Raw genomic sequence first — 19,084 nt, forward strand, 5'->3', positions numbered from 1 at the left:
AAAAAAAAAAAGGCTCATTCCGTGGAGGAAGTTGAACGGGAAAAGGGAGAAAAGCCATTCGGGGGTTTAAGCGTCAGGTTACGGTAAGGTCCGGAGGCAGAACATCTCGTAAGGATCACTGAACGGACTTGAACGAGACGATTCTACAGCCGGGAGCTGCACCTGGCGAGGCGCGGCGGGCTCCACACCCCCGACTCCCCCCTGCGCGCAGCCGGCCGGGGCCGCCTGCAGAACGCCGCTCCCCAACTCCGAGCGCCCGGCACCCCTGCCTGCTCGCCGCCTCCCCACCCGCCCCTCGGCCCGCTGCAGGCGGCGCGGGGGGCGCGCGCGGAGCACCTGCTCCCCGCCTCGTCCTCGGGCGACCCCGCGCACCCGCACCTCACGCACACGCACACACGTGCACACTCACACCGCGCGCGCTCACGCACTCTCACAGCTTACACGCGCGCTCACACATGCACTCACACCTCGCGCGCGCCTCATACACGCGCTCGCGCGCTCATTCACCCCTCACCCGCACGCGCTCTCACGCACACTCACACCTCACGCGCGTTCACACTCACGCACGCGCTCTCTCACGCACACACGCGGCGCCCGGCCCCCGACGGCAGCGCCGCCCCTGCCTTCCCGCCCCGGGACGGAGCCCCCGAGGAGCGACCCCGGCCCAGACCCCGGACGGGCTGAGGCGGCCGCGGCGCGCTTACCTGCAGCCGCCGCTCCGACGCCCCGCCCGCCCGCGCCGCGCAGCCGGGTCCGCGGGGTGGGCGGCCGCGGTCCGACGGGGACGCGGGCTCCGGGCCCCCCGCCCCCGGGCCCCCGCCCGGCGCGCGCAGCGGCTTCCGCGGCAGCCGGGGAAGCGCGCGCCCGTGCTTCAGCGCCTTTCCGTCGCGCGGGTACCTCGGCGACGCGCACGCGCCCCCAGGGAGGGGTGGGCCGCTCGCCTTTGAAAAGGTGGGTCCCCGGGCCACCGCCTCCCAGACGCAGGGGACTAGCAGCAGGCTTTCGGGGCCGAGGGCGGCCTGCGTGCCCACTTCCCTTCCTTCGCGAAGCCCTGCCCTGTCGCTGTGGCCGTAACCCAGGTGGGGACGAACCCCGTCCCCTTCCAAATGCGGGGACCAGGCTGGTTCGAGGCATCCGTGAGCGCGCTGCCTGGGTCAAAGACCCGCGGCGAATGTGTCCCCCGAAGGGAAGTCAGCCCACGTGCACGGGACCCACCGCTCCAACGGGCGCCTCTTGGGGCCCAGGGCGGCCTGAGCACGTGCTACTTTCTGGGGTTTGCCGGGCCTGGGAGGGGCCGCGTCACCTCCGGACTTTCACCGTCCACCACAGTACTTACACTCCCTCTGCGTCTGTGGGCTGGTGATGATCTGAACCACAGCACTCACAAGGAAGACTCTTAATTACTTGCATTTATTCTATTTTCTTGCAATCCAGATGCCCACGCATCTAGGTACGACAGCATAGGGCGGAAAAGGAAACCAGTGCATTCCGTGTGCATCCCTTGAACATTCCCAGGACTATGAAGTACAGTGCGGTGCCCAGGACTGAATCACCCAGGCCTGCCGAGCGAGCACCCAGTAGGCTTGCCAGTGGCTACGGACAGGCCTTGGACGAGTTACATCATCCCGCTAAACTTGTTTCTTCAAGTATGAAATGGAGACCATAGCACTCATAAAGGATGACTGGGGATTAAATGAGATAATAAATACTCAAAGAAAACCCATCCAGGACTGAAAGAATGTGTGGGGAAATAGGTTCTACTGACATAAATCGGTCAGAAAAATGCTTAGGGCAGAAAGCTGCCACCGCTGGGCCGTTTTTGCCTGAGGTGAGCTAGCGAGATACTGTAACAGGATCACCAGTAACTCGTTAGACCACCTGCAGGAAATTACCTTCCACCTGGTGCCAATGTACCTTGATCACAAACTCCCCCCCTTTGCTTCTTACACACACAAGTTAAGGATTATCGCCTGTTTTCTCCACCTTCACAGGCGTAAAATCTTGTTTTCTCCACATTCACCAGGTGGGTAATGTCAGGTGAGCTCGATAAATACGGAGATGAAAGCCCTGTTTGGGGCTCTTATCACCTCCCAGACATTAGCCTCTCTCGTATTCAGTTCTGCATCCACTCTCTTGCTGGACAAGAGGACCTCTACTCATAGTCTTCGACAAGAATGTAAATCTGGTTGAACCACAAAGAAAAAAAGCCACCTTGCCATTGATCAGCTGGGAAGACACAGATAAAGCTGGAAACAGTGTTCACAGGAAATATTGTTTCTCCCAAAGTCATGCAATGGTGACGTCCGCCCAGATGTCCAGAAGAACCTGAGGAAATTCACCTCCTGGAACGCCTGGGTGGCTGAGTCGGTTAAGCCTCCCACTCTTGATTTCTCCTTAGGTCAGGATCTCAGTTAATTCCAGCCCCACATCCAGCTCTGCACAGGCTGACAGCCGGAGGCTGCTTGGGATTCTCTCTCTCTGCCCCTCCCCCATTCACGCGCTCTTTCCCTCAAAATAAACAAACAAAAAAATAAAAACCTCCCTTCCCCAGCTCAGGCCATAAAATGACCTAAGAACTCCCTCTGTGAATGACTATTACTTTCCTCCCATGAGGCCCCCTTTGCTATTCCCACTCCTAACCGGTGAGGCTCAATTGCTCAACTCTCCTCTATTCAAGACCAAATCCAATCTCGAGTCAACCCCTTTCCTTCCCCAATCTAAAACCATAACCAAAAGGAACCAATCAGATTCCAAGACCTCCACAGAATCCTTCAGAGGGAACCCAAACCTCACAAAAGGCACTGCCCTTTGTCCTCTCACTTGGCCTTCGATAATACCCTCAGAGTGCCCTCTCGCTGCACCAACAAATCGGATTTAGACGGCAGGCTTGTTCCCAAAGATGCGTAATATACATGGGCTTAGCCCAGAATGTTAGTTTCATCTTTTTATCTCAAGTGCCATTACAATGAATGCCTATATATAGGAAATGAATTTGGTATCTATTTTGGCACTATATGGAAGTCAGTCGCCTCCCTAGGACGCTGTTAGGCCACTGTCTTTCACTTCTCTTCAGCATTTAATGCCCATTTATTGAGCCCCTGCTACGTGCCAGAGACTGCAAACACTATTAAGGGTAAAATTAGGTATCCTTAGTATAGCTTTTCTTTGTCTGCTCTTATTTATATTGTTGGTTGAGACATTTGTCTTACCAAACTGTACAGGAAAGGCAGAATTATCCTGTTTTGAAGGTGGGAGAAAGTGAGGTCTAGCAAGCTTCAAGTACATTCCACATCAGTGGCAAAGATGGCATTTTGCTTATTGAAATAAACACAAGATTCTGAGTTGGAATTTCCCCCAAGGAAATTAAGGTACTCAGAGATACCTTGCTGGAAAATCTGAGATCCAAAGTAAAAAAATTCAAGATATTGCAAATTAGTAGGTTCCTTTTTTTTTTCTTTTTGAAGAGCAGGCCATTGTTGGCAGTTTTGTCTATTTATAATTCTATTTTTTATTTTTTAAATTTACATCCAAGTTAGCATATAGTACAATAATGATTTCAGCAAAGTAGGTTCTTAACTCTTGCACTGGTTGGGAAAGCAGACTAAAATTGGTCTAATTGTTCCTCTTCACATCACATCAAACTTCTTAGATTCTGTCACTATGAACAGGACATGGGAAGGCATTTCTCTTGAAGGCTTGGTCATGTAAAGGAACTGGTGCTCCTTTCAAGGTTTTCAAACAATTTGATAACTATGTGATCTTACACACACTACAGATTTTATTTATATTTAGCCTATCACTCATCTAAACTTTTTTGTAATGTGATGTGAGGTACGGTTCTTTCAACAATTATTCTTCCAAGTGAATAAGCAATTTTTTTTTTTTAATGTTTGTTTATCTTGAGAGAGAGAGAGAGAGAGAGAGAGAGGGTGGGTGGGGGGGAGTGTGTGAGCAGGGGATAAGCAGAGAGAGGACGAATCCCAAGCAGGCTCTACACTGTCAGCACAGAGCCTGATGCAGGGCTCCATCTCATGAACATGAGATGTTGACCTGAGCCGAAATCACGAGTTGGATGCTTAAGTGACTGAGCCACCCAGGCACCCCAGTGACTGAGCATTTTATGCCCCAAACATCATTTTCCTATAAAAATGAACTACTGCCTCCCCAATGTATATTAAATATTAGCATCTTATTCCAAGTGATTAAATAAGTGCCATATAAAACTCCCTTCCACTGTCACTGCAAAGGTAGTATTATGTATAAATTCGGCTTGTCTTTGTTCAGGTGGTTTGGTTGTGAATTTTGATACCCCTGATGGAAATGAGGCTCTGTGACTTCTCATTCTAATCATTCCCACTGGCTTTCCTTTTTTTATACCGAGGACGGCAATGTGTATTTGGTGGGAGGAAAAACTTCACAGAAGCCGTTTTCTTTCTCAGGATGGTGAGGAGCAGCAGTCAGAAACAGGAAGAGTCAGAAACAGGAAACAGATAAAACTTCAATCGTGGACACAAAGCATACTAAAACTATAAACAAGTAAAATTCTTTATTTAAAGTACACTTCTCTTAAAAATGTTTCCTTAAAGCACATTTAAAAGTGCTCCTTATCCCTCTCCTGTAAAATAAGTCAATTTTGTAAGAAGTAAAACTAAAAAACTATTTCTCTTTATACATTCATTTTTCTTAGGGAAAAAAATCCAATGCCTTTAATCATTATCAGGCCTAATTTTGCCTCTGTTGGCAGCAACGCAAATGGTGACACGTTGACAAACACTTATTAAAAAGTTGAAAAATTTCAAATCCTAAGGTTTCACGTAGAGCTTAGCAATTATGTGCTGTTCGCTGACGAAGACAAAGTCTGCTGTGGACAGCTGTCATCTACATAAACGTACATAATCATGGCTTTTTCATTTACGATTATCTGAATTTGTAAAATATAACGAAAAGATCCAATCCCCCAAACTCAGTCACCTCGCATTTTTATTTTTAAAGATTTACTTAAAATATAAACTATTTGGTGCCTGATTTTAACAATCAACAGAACACAAACGCGAGCCCAGACAGAGACGGTGTGGCTTCGCTTGAGAACCAGCAGGCAGCTGTGAGCACTGTAAAAAGCTCCAGCCGTCCTGGTGGCCTTGTCTGAAGAAGTCTCATGTTCTCAACACCAGGTATGCTTGAATTTAAGTAAACATCCATATTTACTTCTGAAATATGAGGACACAGTACACAAAATAAAATCACAGTAGTGTTTTCTTCTGTTACAGCGATCTAGTATATTAATTCCTCCATATTAAACCTACCTTTCCAGACAGGTAGAAATTACATTTGCAAAAATCCAGAATGAAATTACTCAGATGTAAAGCTCATTTGAAAAGCATTTCACAATATCACCTCTAAGTTGCACAGCAGACCCCAGTGATCACTAGGAAATCTACCACAGTCCAGTTTTTCCAACCCAAGGAGGTCCAAACTTTGGGGAACAATATGACCACTTTCTGCTGCTGTTCTGAAAAATATTCGATCAAAACGAAGCTTACAAATTGCAGATATTCCAAGGTTAGAGTTCATCTGCGTGTCCCATGTATACTGGCAATGCTTAGGTTTGCCCAAAAATTCCCAGACATCCAAAATGTTGCTGGGTAAACCACCACATTTGGTAACCTGAAAAGAAAAAGAAAACACTTTAAGATTCAGTCATTTTTCTCCTGAATTAAAAAGGTTTGTCTAAGACCAACATTTCAAACCAGAATGTCATAAATTAATGCACCAATGCAAGACTAGATATAATTAAATACATTCTAAAAAAGATTTTGCTGTATGGTAATAACTAGGTAATATAAAAATATCAAGATAGCCAGAGATCGGAAATGTGCCCCTTCTCTTCTGTCATAAATAGATTCCTACATTTGACTAACAGATAAAACTTACAAGACTGAAAACCCATAGCCTTGCTTACTGCTATTAGTTTTTAAAAAATGAACCCAAGAAAAAGTAGACAGAACTGTCACTCTACTGTACAAATTTAGACATATCCCATTTATAGGATCCAATAATGTGAGCTGCCTTTCACAGTGTCATTTGAAATTTACTATCAATTCTTCCTTCTGTTCACACTTCAGGATTTAGATTTGTGTTGTGGTAAGACAGGCATACTTCCTCACTGCACTCACCTCACTGCGCTTCACAGACACTGGTCTACACATGGCAGCTGTGTGGCCCCCGTGCATGGAGTAAGTCTGTGAGCGCCATTTTCCCAATAGCATTTGCTTACAGTGCGTCTCTGAAGCACATTTCAGTAATGTTTACATTTCAAACTTTGTTATTATATGTTGGCCACGGTGATCTGTGCTCAGGATCTTTGATGATGTTACTACTGTAATTGTTTGGGGAGGCCATGAAATGTGCCCATAGAAGATGGCGAACTTAACAAATGTGTGTGTGCTGACTGCTCCACAGAACCTCTTCCCGCCCCTCAGGTCTCCCTTTCCCCTGAGACACAAGATTGAAATTAGGCTATTTAATCAACCTACAATGGTCTCTAAGTGTCCAAGTGAAAAGAAGAGCCCCTTGTCTCTCACTTTAAATCAAAAGCTCGGAATGAGTAAGCTCACTGAGGAAGGCACGTGCAAAGCTGGGATAGGCCACATACTAGGCCATTAGCCAAACTGTGAGTACAGTGGAAAAGTTCTTGAAAGAAATTAAAAATGCTACTCCAGACAGCACAGGAACGATAAGAAGTAGAACAGCCTTATTGCAGATATGCAGAAAGTCTGACTGGTCTGGAGAGAAGGTGAAACCAACCCCAACATTCCCTTAAGCCAAAACCTCATCCATTCCATGAAGGCTGAGTGAGGTGAGGAAGCTGCAGAAGGAAAGTTTGAAGCTGGCAGAGGTTGGCTCATGAGGATTAAGGGAAGACACGGTATCCGTAAAAGCGCGAGGAGAAGCAGCCAGTGCTGAGGTGAAGCAGCCAGTGCTGAGGCGGACGCTGTAGTAAGTTCTCCCCAAGACGCAGCTGGGATAGCGAATGAAGGCGGTTACGGGAAACACCACACTTTCAACATAGAGAAAACAGTCTTCTACTGGAAGAAGATTTCACCTAAGACTTCCACAACCAGAGAGAAGTCAGCGCCCAGCCTCAGAGCTTCAAAGGACAGGCTGACGGACTGGGTGGGGCCGATTTAGCAGCTGAGTTGAAGTTGAAGCCAATGCTTACTTATCATCCCAAAAATCCTAGGGCCCTTAAGAATCATGCTAAATCTGTATGAAATTGTTCTGTACTACATCGTGCACCTGAAACTGTGTAACACTGTATGTTAACTATCCTGGAATTAAAACAAAAACTTAATAATAAAAACAAGGATTAGGCTAAACCTACTCCTCCCGTGTCCCACAGATGGAGCCAAGCCAGGCTGACAGCACATCTGTTAACAGCATGGGTTACGCAGTGTTTGTGGGCCACTGCTGAGACCCACTACTCAGAAAAAAAATCCTTTCAAACATTACTGCTCACGAACCATGCACCTGGTCCCCCAGGAGCTGGTGGAGACGGACACCAGAGAAACAGTCTCATGCCTGCCAACACAACACCCGTCCTGCACCCCATGGTCAAGGAGTCAGTTCCACTGTCAAGTCGTAGCCGTATACAGTGATTCCTCTGATGATCTGGGCAAATCAAGTGAAAACCTTCTGGAAGATTTCCCCACTCAGACTCCACACCCATTAAATACTAAGTATTCCATCCTCCCCCAGCCCCTGGCAACCACCATCATATTTTCTGTCTGTAAGAACTGGACTACTTTAGGAAACTCACAGGAGGAAACATGAAATATCTATCCCTTTGTAACTAGCTTATTTCACTTAGCGGGGCGTCCAAGGCTCACCGGAACCACAGCACGTAGGCTGAACGATGTTCCACTGCAAGTATGTACACTTTGTCCACCGACTCATCTCTCAATGGTCGCTTAGGCATTAGCTACCGTGAATGATGCTGCGATAGGGTGCCCGGGTGGCTCAGGTGGTTAGGCAGCCTACCTGATTTCAGTTTAGGTCACGATCTCATGGTTCTTGAGTTCCAGCCCCACATCAGGCTCTGCACTGACAGCACGGAGCCTGCTTGGGATTTTCTCTCTCCCTCTCTCTGCCCCTCTCCAGCTTGTGCTTCCTCTCTCAAAATAAACTTAAAAAAAAAAAAATGCTACTATCAACACAGGTCACAAATACCCCTACCCTGCTTTGTTTGGGTAAATACCGAGAAGTGGGATTGCTGGACCACACGGAGACGGTTTCAATCTTTGGAGGAATCAACACACCACCTTCCACAGCAGCTCTACCATTTCATCCCCATCACAAGGGTTCCAATCCAAACCCTCACCGTTTCTTATTCTCTGGTTTTCTGACCACACTCGTGTCAAGAGATGTCAGGTCACACCCCGTGATGGTTTTGGTTCACATCTCTCCAACGATTAGGGACACCGAGCATCTTCTCTTGTGCTCACCAGCCATTTGTAGATTTTCTTTGGAAAAATGTCTATTTAAGTCTTTTGTGGGGCGCCTGGGTGGCTCAGGTAGTTAAGCATCCGACTTCGGCTCAGGTCATGATCTCATGGTTCGTGGGTTCCAGCCCTGCGTCGGGCTCTGTGCTGATAGCTTGGAGCCTGGAGCCTGTTTAGGATACTGTGTCTCTCTCTCTCTCTGACCCTCCCCTGCTCACGCTCTCTCTCTCAGAAATAAATAAAACATTAAAAAAATTTTTTTAAACTAAAAAATGTGTTTTGCTCATTTTAAAATCAGGTTGTTTCTTTATTGTAGAATTTTTGTATAATATCAATATTATATTAATTATGTTGGTATTACTTGTCAAATACATGATTTGCAAATATTTTTCGTATTCCATGGCTGCCTTTTCAATCTGTGAGCATGTCCTTTGATGCACAGAAGGTTTTAATTTTGATGAAGGCCATCTTATTTTTTCTCGTTTATGCTTTTGATGTCACATGTAAGAGGTCGTTGCCAAGTCAGGTATCACAAGGCTCTTCCCCTTTGTTTTCTTCTAAGGGTTTTTTACAGCTTTAGCTCTTGTAGGTGTTTGATGCACTCTGAACAAACTGTTGTACAGGGTATAAAGTAAGGATCCTACTCTGCTGTCTTGCAAGTGGATTTCCAGTTTTCCCAACTCCACTTGTTGAAAAGCACAATTTTCTTTTAAGCTGGTCGGTCAACCAGGTATCACAAAACAGCTACCATGAAGTCACTGACGTGCAAAGAGTCTAACAGTCTGATTTTTTTTTTTTCAAATAATCTGTGTACGAGGACCCAAAATCATGATGAGAAGCAGAGCACCACCTTCTTCTGTAGGGTACTGCCCTCACTTCGGAAGTCAGTCCTGACACAGCTTCATTTCTCGTTTCACTTCCACCACTCTTGGAGCGTGTGTTAGTGAAATGAACGCTTCTAATCTGATGTGAGTTCGGCCAGAGTTGGGGGAAAAGTCAAGGCCGGCTTACAGTTTAATACAGTCTAAGTCTACAGAGGTCCTGAAAAATCCCAATGTGTCTCAACTGAACTAAGGGGAAGGAGACTGTTTCAGACCTAGATGTGGTTGTACAGGAAAAGGGGGTAAAAAAACAAAGTTGAAAAAAGAAAACCCGGAAGAGAAGTAGGGACAACTGCAATGATCAAATCTTTCTGTTCTTCTCCCCTTGCAGCTAGAGATAGAGCAGATAAACCGGATCTTTTCTAAACTTTATTATTTTCTCTCTACTCCTTGTTTTAATCAACACGTATTGCTTTGTGTTGTCTGTTCCATGTGTAATATTTGTGTTTTCCCCAATAACCTAAGGGCCCCTCCGGCTTCTGCTCCCACAGCGCTAGGCTCACAGCACAGGCTAAGTGAAGATGTACTGAGTCGCATCTGCATGGCCACTTACACACTGGTAACAGCTTTGGTCACAAGAAACCCAAATTAGTTTCCACAGCAACAGTGCCCACAAGCACGGAACAGACTTTTGTCACTCACTTCATGATCCCTTAAATTTGTATCTCCTGCAAATATAACCGTAGCCGACTCTGGAACCTCTTGCATTTTCTTCAAAACCATTTTTAACTGGTTCATTCGTTCCTTAGCGTGCCCTTTGGTGCTCTCCAAGTGAGAAGTCATAAGGCAAAGTTCATTTCCCAATGCACTTGCCTGCAACAGGGTAAATATAGTTGTTAAAATTACCCACTAACCACTAATGCCGAAATGTGAGAACAAAATCAACCAAGTACTCAATTGAATAAGCATGTATTTGCTAAAGCAAAACTATCTAATCAGCGCCGGGCTCAGCTTCCTAGGTCAAGGTATAAGGTGGTAATCCCGCTCCCAAGGACGACTACGTAGCACAGCACCAGTACTTCCAGACCCACTTCAAACGTCACCTCCCCGGGAGTCCTTCCCCAGCGCCCCCAGCCAGTGGCTGCCTCCTCTATGTTCCTATAGCATACTGGAGACACTGTTCTTAAAGTTCTCTAGGCTGAATTACAATTATTTCTCTCCTACAAAGTCATGAGTCATCTGAAAGCAAAGATCCTTCTTTTATTTTCTGCTATCAATAGCCTGGCACATAGGCACTCAAAAAAGGTCAGTTAAATGAATGAATGAAAATCATTTACTATTTAAATACTGACAATGCAGGATCTGTCATTATTTAAACTAACTGCCTACAGAATCAAGTTCAAATTCTTTCATATTGGGTATTCGTGACCTATAATCTGGATCCAATCTACTTTACCAACTTCTGGTCACACGACTCCTTTTCATGCCATCTACACCCAACTGAATACAATGCTCATTTATATTCATGTATGTTCTTTCTAAGAAGATTTATAGGAGATCTACACCCAAATGAACACACTGCTCATTTACACTCACATCCATTCCTCTCAAGTAAACCTGTGTGTGCACACACACTGCAATTTGCAGAAGTTTGCTCAAGGTGGTCCTGCCACCTAGAATGTTCTTAACCCCTACATCGGACACATTTTTCAGGGCCCAATTCAAATACAACTTCCTTCCTGAGACTTTCACTGAACAACCTAGCTAATCTCATCACATACACACACACAGAAATTGTGTCACTATACATGGGGACAGCTGTTAGCTGGATTTACTGTGGTGATCATTTTGCAACATATACAAATACTGAATCATTACACTGTACACCTGGAAGCATATACTGTTGTGTCACTTATACCTCAAGGAAAAAACAGAAAACAATCTAGCTTAAGATTATCTCTAAACTGCCTTGGCCAGCATATTTCCTTCAGTGCCATTTATGCCTTTCCTTTACTTAGTTACTATACGATACAATCCCTCCCTTGCTAATCTACAAATGCTACAAGAGCAAGATCTTTGGACTCATTCTTGTAAGGCTTACAGAGTACAAACAACACAGTACCATGCGGAATGCATTTAGGAGAAGAGAACCGCTTTAGCAAGCAAATGTGGAATGTTAGTAAATTCTTTTTTTTTTTAACATTTATATTTTGTTTATTCCATTTATATATATATATTTTTTATGATAGGCTCCCTGCCCAACGTGGGGCTCAAACTTACAACCCCAAGATCAAGAGTCATGTGTTCTACCGACTGAGCCAGGAAGGCACCCCTAAATCCTTAACTATTCTTAGGAAAACATCTAATGGATCAGCCTTTTATGTTCATGAATTTGTATTTGAATTTTATGTAAAAACTTAATTTACAACATTTTTAAAAACTATTTAAAATAATTCAGAAAAGACAAATTTTTCTATAAAGGCAGATTTTTTTTTACATAAAGATACCACAATGGAACTATAAGAAACAACTCGACTTCTAAAAAAAAAAGCAATTAACAAAAATTACTTACATACACACACAAAAGGTTTCTCATCATTTTTGTATTTGGAAAAGGGATAATCTCCTGCCTTTTAAATTTCACTCTTGATTTCTTCAACATTATAGCTGTGAAATATCCTTCTTCATGACCTTCAAATGTTTGTGGAAAAGAATTTAGGCTGAGAAGTCAAGAATATTTGCAGTTTATCACAAGTTCTCCTAGTGAAGATTTTATAACAAATAAGTACAGATATTTAAATAGATCTGAATCTTCAAAGTAAACTATTATTTCAATGTAGCTGAAGAAAGCCACCCAAGGCCCTATTTTACCTGCCGCTCCCAAACGGAGCATGATATATGGAAGAAATATAAAAATAAAGATGAATTTACACAAGTGCCCAAAATAGTTGACGATGCCAGGGGCACCTGGGTGGCTCAGTTGGTTAAGAATCCCACTTCAGCTCAGGTCATGATCTCGTGGTTCATGAGTTCAAGCCCCTCATCAGGTTCTGTGCTGACAGCTCAGAGCCTGGAGCCTGCTTTGGATTCTGTGTCTCCCTCTGTCTGCCTCTCACCTGCTCGCAGGTGTGTGCGCTCTCTGTCTCTCTCTCTCTGTCTCTCTCTCTCAAAAATAAACATTAAAAAGAAATTAAAATAAAAGTTAATGATACCAATATCAAATTTAAAAATTGAGAAACTTCTGAAAAAGTAGATGAGACTTACATGGAGGCAAACTGACATGCATTTACTTCCTACTCTGCAAGCACCAGAAAAATGGTAAATGAGTCAAGAGTTTAGAAAGGTATAAAGTTGTGAGAAGAGAAGTAGAGGGGTAGCGAATAAAAGCTTCCAACTGTTTTTTCAGAAAACAAAGTAGCTGAAGACGTGGTAAGTGGATTCTCTGAACAGAGGAAAGCCAGGCAAAGTGGAAAGAGAGAAGCGAGGAGGAAAGGGAAGGGCAGGCAGCCTAGAAACGTCCCCTAGAAAGTTGCTGGGGAAGAGGGAGGGGGAGAGGGAGGAAGGGAAAGAGGAAAAGAATTTACCAGAACTGAAGGTCACAATCCTCCAGTCTCTTAAGTTCCTACCATGTGGTCAGAACAGTAAATGAAAAACAGACCCAATAAGATGAGAAGGAGGAAAGCATGGGATTCAGAAAACAAGAAACCCGAACAGAAGAGTCAAAAAAGAATCCCCAAGAGCATGCAGGAAAGTTGTCCCACAAACACAAGCACGGAGACTGAGAGCAAACCCTCTCCTTAGCAATTGTGAACCTAATCATAAATCAAAATCACCATCACATACTATGTAAAAATGAAAGTCAAAGAAAACACAAGATTTAGCCAAATATCATGGAATGTAGCCAGTTTGGTATATTAAATGGACTCATTAAGAAGCAAATAGATGAGGGGCGCCTGGGTGGCTTAGTCGGTTAAGCGTCCGACTTTCGCTTAGGTCATGATCTCGCGTTTCGTGGGTTCGAGCCCCACGTCGGGCTCTGTGCTGACTGCCAGCTCGGAGCCTGGAGCCTGTTTCAGTCTGTGATTCCCTCTCTCTCTGACCCTCCCCTGCTCACGCTCTCTCTCCTAGAAATAAATAAAACATTAAAAAAAAAAAAGAAGCAAATAGATGGAAAATCAAAAAACTATTCAGGGCAAAAAAAAAAAAAGGGGGGGGGAGAAAAAAACCCCAAAATCAATTAATAGAAATAGAGTTTTTGAAAAGGCAATTATCACACTTCAACTTTTTAATAAATTAATGTTGCCAAAAAACTATTCCAGGTCTCAAATTGTTGCCATTTATATTTTCCTGAAAAACCATCAGTTTCAACCACTTTTCACATATATTAAGCTGTGTAACATATTCTCCTACACTTTTCCTGGTATCCTGTGTCTGGCTTGCTTTTCTCAAACTTACTTTTTCTTGTGTGTGCTCCTATAGGCTAACTTTGATTTATCTCTTTCATTGACTGTTTTCCAAAGACAAAAACAGTAAGAGGAAACATGTTACCTGTAATAATGTCGTAACTATTTGCTCTCTTCTTTAGGTAGCTACAGTAAGGGGGAATGACTTCCTGGAGAAATACCACATCTGGGCTGTACCTAATTCAAAACATCAACTTATGATAAATACCAGGTAAACTATTCCATGTGCAGCCATCTAGATTAGCAAAATATCACCATACTACTGCCCCCTAGGGGATCTAATATTCAATCTTTACACTGACCTTTGAGAACTATAAAATCAGACAGATCTGTGGCATTTAACAAATAGCGTAAAGATCAAATTAAAAAAGAAAAACATACGTAATAACACTTCAAACTGAATACAAGTGAAATCACAGACAATAGAAATCAGTGTACTGAGAGCCTATAATGGTCCATGAGCTGCTTTAAAAGTTATCAATCCTCATCAGTTATTATCCATGATGAAGAAAGCTGAGCTGCAGAGAAATTCAGTGGCTCACGCATGATTACGTAAGGGCACAGAGCCAGTGTGTAGCAGATACACACAGTTCATTTTGTAACTTTACTTTCGCAGCAACATTTGCGTACAAAGGCTAGGAAGGAAAGCAGTACTAGAAGGCTCCTAACAAAAATGAGCGCTCCCTCCCCAGCCCACCCACTCTCCTGCGCTCAGAGGCGATCACTCCCCCTTCTTCTACATGTTTCTTTAGAGAGCTGGATTTTGAACTCAGATCTGATTCCAAAGCCCATAATCTTGACCTTTACCTTTTGTGCAGAGAGGTAATAAGACACATGATCACGCTTACCATTAAATCTAAGTAATAACACTTACAAAGTTAGGTAGGAACACACCCCTCGAGCCCTCTCCTGCAGGTTGTTTAGATCCAGCCCGTCAATATTCCAGGTAATGAAAGAGAACGTGCTGCCATCTTCCTGCTGAGTACCTTCAGATGTGCTGGTTTTACAACTGACGGAATCTGTTGTTTCTTCATTCGTTAGATCAACACTGGCAAGATCACAATGAAACACAACTTTTGCAAATTATCTATATAAAATGACTAATTTTAAATTATTTTCTAACTATTTGTAGCCCTCATTTCACAGATAAATAAATGTTAAAAGAGCTCTAAAAGTATCTGCCTCTAGAAGTCATACAACCTAGGAAAAATAGATTCTTACTGTCATCCAAATATTTGCTCACTTATATAGTTATAGCCAACTCAATATCCCTCAATGATAAGTGTCACCAAAATGACTTAAAAATATTTTTTTTAATGTTTATTTTTGAGAGAGCAAGAGACAGAGCATGAGCAGGGAATGGGCAGAGAGAGAGGAAGACCCGGAATTCAAAACAGGCTCCAGGCTCTGAGCTGTCAGCACAGAGTCCGACGCGGGGCTAGAACTCACGAACTGCGAGATCATGACCTGAGCTGAAGTTGGCCGCTTAGCCAACTGAGCCACCCAGGGGCCCCTAAAATGATTTTTTAAACTATGACTTGAAATTAGACTGAGTAATGTAAGATTTCCAAACACGGGTTTAATTTTACATCATAAATGATAGATGAAACATACGAAGTAAGATCTCATTGTGAGTAACAGCTACAAATGTGTTGCTGCCCCCTCACGGAGTGTGAGGTCTAATAGCTCTCTCCTTGAATCTGTGCCTTAGTGACTCCTTTGGACCGACAGAATAGGGTGGAAAGGACGTCCTGGGACTTCAGAGGCTTGCTCATGAGAAACTTCGCAGCCTGCACTCAAGGCTTTCGGAATGCTCTCTCCCCAAATGCCACCACATAAGAAGTCTGAGACAACGTGCTGGAGAGGCCACATGTCCAAGCTCCAGTCCGCGGTCCTGAGAAACCATTTTACACCACCTCCACCAAGGCCCAGGTGTTTGAGTGGAGGGAGAAACCATTTTTAAAAGGTGACTGCTAAGCATTTACACACCATACATAAATTTAAGAAATAGGTGTTTGCATTTATAACTTCAATAAATTTAATGCCAGTATTTTAACTTTTTACATGAAAATTTTATTGATATAATTGACATATCTTAATTTCAGTTGCACATAATGATTCAGTATTTATATACACTGCAAAGTGGCCACAATAAATCTAGTTAACTTTTCTACTTTCACGTATTTCGAATATCAGACTTCCAGTAAAAAGAATTCTTTTCACTATTCACCCACATAAACGTTACCATTCACTTACTTAACGTTTACTTGCTTTGCTCTTTATTCTGAAATGTTTTCATAAATATTTTTGTACGTATTTCCTAAAAACAAGGACAGGCTTACAAATACACCCAAGAATTCCTGAACATCAGAAAATTATCACTGATACAACAGTATTATATAATTTCAAGACCTATTCAAATTTCGCCATTTGTGCCACCAACATCCCAATTTATAATTCTGGAATAGGGAGGGACTCCTCATGGTCCTCCATCCCACCACTACTCAGCTGGATTCACATTTTTTTTTGAGAAACTATTTCAGGGAATCCATTTCCTCTGTTATGATTTCAAGATTTTATTATTATTATTATTTTTAATGTTTATTTTTGAGAGAAAGTGCGAACATGGGGGAGGGGCAGAGAAAAGTCGAAGTAGAACCTCAGGTGGAGCTCGATCCCACTGAACTCAAGATCATGACCTGAGCTGAAGTCATTTAACCAACTCAGCCACCCAAGAGCCCCCTAAGACTTTAAGTAATCTCTATACCCAACATGGGGCTTGAATTTACAACCCCAAGATCAAGAATTGCATTCTCAGGGCGCTTGGGTGGCTCAGTCATTCAGTCACTTAAGCACTGGACTCTCGATTTCGGCTCTCGGTCTGTGAGTTCAAGTACCCCACCCCACCCCCACCCCCATCGAGCTCTGTGCTGACCACAGGGAGCCTGCTTGGGGTTCTCTCTCTTTCTCTCTGCCCCTCCCCCACCCTCTCTCTCCCAACATGGGGCTTAAACTCAAGACCCTGAGATCAAATGCCTCTGTTCCAATTTCCTTATTGGTTACAGTTTAGATTCTAAGTGACATAAATGATATCAGGCTAGTTTGAGCAAACTACAGGAATTTAGAAGGAGGGGGCGCCTGGGTGGCTCAGTCGGTTAAGCGTCGGGCTTCGACTCAGGTCATGATCTCATGGTTTGTGGGTTTGAGCCCTGTATTGGGCTCTGTGCTGAGAGCCAGCTCAGAGCCTGGAGCCTGTTTCGGATTCTATATCTCCGTCTCTCTGACCCTCCCCTACTCATGCTGTCTCTCTTTCTCTCAGAAATAAATAAAACATTAAAAAAAAAAAAAAAGAAAAGGAATTTAGAAGGAAACAAACATGTCACAGAGCCATGTTCGGGTATGCAGCGATCTCTAAGAAAGTTCAGTGAAGGCTTTCTCTGGATCTGACTCAACTTCCCTCTGCCTCAGTCTCCCTCTGCAAACCAGCCTTCTCCGCTTTCAGGCACATGCAGGAAGTTAACATGGTACAGTTCCAGCTCCACAGGGAGATTCAGACTGAGCTCTCTTCATCCTAATCTCGAAATAAAGCCCAGGAGAGATGCTCTGACGGCCAGCTGGGGCTAGATGAATATACAACATGGGATGCACAGCTCTACCACTGTGGACGGGTGGGCAATTCCCCCAGTAAGAGGCCAGGCAGATAGAGGAAGGAGCCTAACGAAAGGATCACATCTGTAAACTGGAGCAGCTGAAAAGGTTATCGGGAGAAAAGTGTCTTCACTATGCTCAGTTAGCTCACATACCTGGGAGAATTTCATACCTATATATCGAGAGCTTGTTACATGTCAAATACTGTGCTAGACTTGGGAAATTAACAACGTATAAAACAGATACGGACTTCACCAAATGTGTAGCCTAATGGAAGATATAAAATATTATATATATATATAGCAATTATAATATGAACTTAGTTACTATGACTGGGATCCTGCAGGAAGCTGTACAATCACCTAAGAGGGAAAGCTCCTTGAAGGGAAGTCATGGCTATGCTGGGCCTCAAGGTAAATATTACTTAGCATGGAAAGAGTCCAAGAAAAGGTTCAGGGCAGAGATCATAAATATCCTTACAAAGGTTGAAAGGCAAGGGAAAAGGACCCACTGGCGAAAGCGGAAGTTTGATATGCCTGTTAAGTTTTTCTGGGGTCAGAAAGGGGGGGGAGAGGAGACAAAACTGGGAAGATAGGCAGCGGTCAACCCGGAGGGGTGTGTAAGGCATCTGGACGTGACGGGCAGCAGGGCTGGGATTGGGGAGGCTGCAGTGCAATTACACTGGCAGGCGTGCAATAAAACAAAACAAAACAACAACAACAAAGCCCTCCTAGTCCGACTGGCCGGCAGACAGCAGGGAGATAAACCGCACGGGAAGCAGGAGACTTCCAAGTTACCATTCTTCAACGGAGCATTGTGCCTCCCTCGCTTATTTCGAACCTCTCACATACTTCCTAGACCTCGAGTCAAAAATGACGTTCCGAAGTTTTCCTTCCCGGCCTACATTACGTCGGGGTGACGCGTTCGCCCCGCAGCCGGGGCGCATCTGCACCCTAAGCGCTTGCCGGAGCCCCCCAGAGCGCGCACCCACCTCCTCCGAGGGACCCGGCCGCCCCCGCCCGCAGGCACCTGCTCGAGACTCTCGGAGCGCCCACCGGCCGCCTCGGAGGGACCCGGCCCCCCACCCGCCCGCCCGGCGCTCACTCACCAGGACCCGGGCCCCGCCGGGGTCTCAGGGAGGCTTTCCAGGGCGCCGTCCTCCACAGACTGCTCGAAGTACGAGTTCAGCGCCCTCTGAAAAACAGACACAGCGGTGGGACCCGGGCGCTCCCGCGGCCGAGGGGTGGGGGGTGGGGGGGCGCGGGAGAGAGAGGGGCGAAGCCTACTTCCATCTCCCAGTCGTTCTCGGCCAGGTAGTACTGAGCCACGGCGGAGCCGCAATTCGCGACGGAAGCAAACTCCACACAGAGAAGCCGCCGCTTCTTCGCCTCCGGCTCGCCCTCTGCCCGGCCCGCCTCCGCCGTGACCTCCGAACCGCTGGGACCCTCCATCCGGCCGCCGCGGGCGGACCGCCCCATTCACCAGGGCTGAACCGCCGACGCTCGGAACTGCGCAGGCGCCCGCCGCCCCGGCGAAACAGCATCGCCCTCCGGGCGCGAAACGCGCTCCGCCCACCGAGGGCGATGGGCGTGGCCGCGCAGCCGGAGGGCCCGCGGGGGCGGGGGCGGGGGCGGGAGCGGGTAAAACGGCGCGT

At 45.2% G+C, this 19,084-nt stretch overlaps 1 protein-coding gene across 2 annotated transcripts; it reads right to left on the reverse strand.

Moving 5' to 3' along the window:
• Positions 1 to 4,523: 4,523 nt before the first annotated feature.
• On the reverse strand, positions 4,524 to 18,966 carry TDP2 (tyrosyl-DNA phosphodiesterase 2). 2 transcript variants are annotated; one of them, XM_039216728.1, is made up of 7 exons: positions 18,717 to 18,966; positions 18,539 to 18,624; positions 14,657 to 14,830; positions 13,868 to 13,959; positions 11,892 to 12,010; positions 10,022 to 10,192; positions 4,524 to 5,664 (listed from the first exon to the last, which is right to left on the reverse strand). In XM_039216728.1, exons 1-7 carry the CDS (start codon positions 18,906 to 18,908, stop codon positions 5,383 to 5,385), a joined length of 1,116 nt encoding a protein of 371 aa, XP_039072659.1. In that variant the 5' UTR covers positions 18,909 to 18,966; the 3' UTR covers positions 4,524 to 5,382. The 2 variants fall into 2 exon arrangements, with proteins under 2 accessions (XP_039072659.1, XP_039072660.1); XM_039216729.1 differs by lacking the exons at positions 4,524 to 5,664; positions 10,022 to 10,192 and having other exon boundaries at positions 11,981 to 12,039.
• Between the last annotated feature and the right edge of the window lie 118 nt (positions 18,967 to 19,084).

The sequence above is a fragment of the Hyaena hyaena genome, unplaced genomic scaffold (genome assembly GCF_003009895.1).
Source record: "Hyaena hyaena isolate Hyena2069 unplaced genomic scaffold, ASM300989v1 scaffold_652, whole genome shotgun sequence".
Lineage (NCBI taxonomy): Eukaryota > Metazoa > Chordata > Mammalia > Carnivora > Hyaenidae > Hyaena > Hyaena hyaena.

What these genes read in the sequence shown, in the direction of transcription:
- TDP2 (XM_039216728.1), bottom strand. Translation starts at nt 18,908, where the DNA reads ATGGGGCGGTCCGCCCGCGGCGGCCGGATGGAGGGTCCCAGCGGTTCG. An exon ending in AGAACGACTGGGAGATGGAA is followed by an intron (nt 18,625 to 18,716) that starts GTAGGCTTCGCC and finishes TCTGTTTTTCAG; the next exon opens with AGGGCGCTGAACTCGTACTT. An exon ending in CAAATTTAAGGGATCATGAA is followed by an intron (nt 5,665 to 10,021) that starts GTGAGTGACAAA and finishes TTTTCTTTTCAG; the next exon opens with GTTACCAAATGTGGTGGTTT.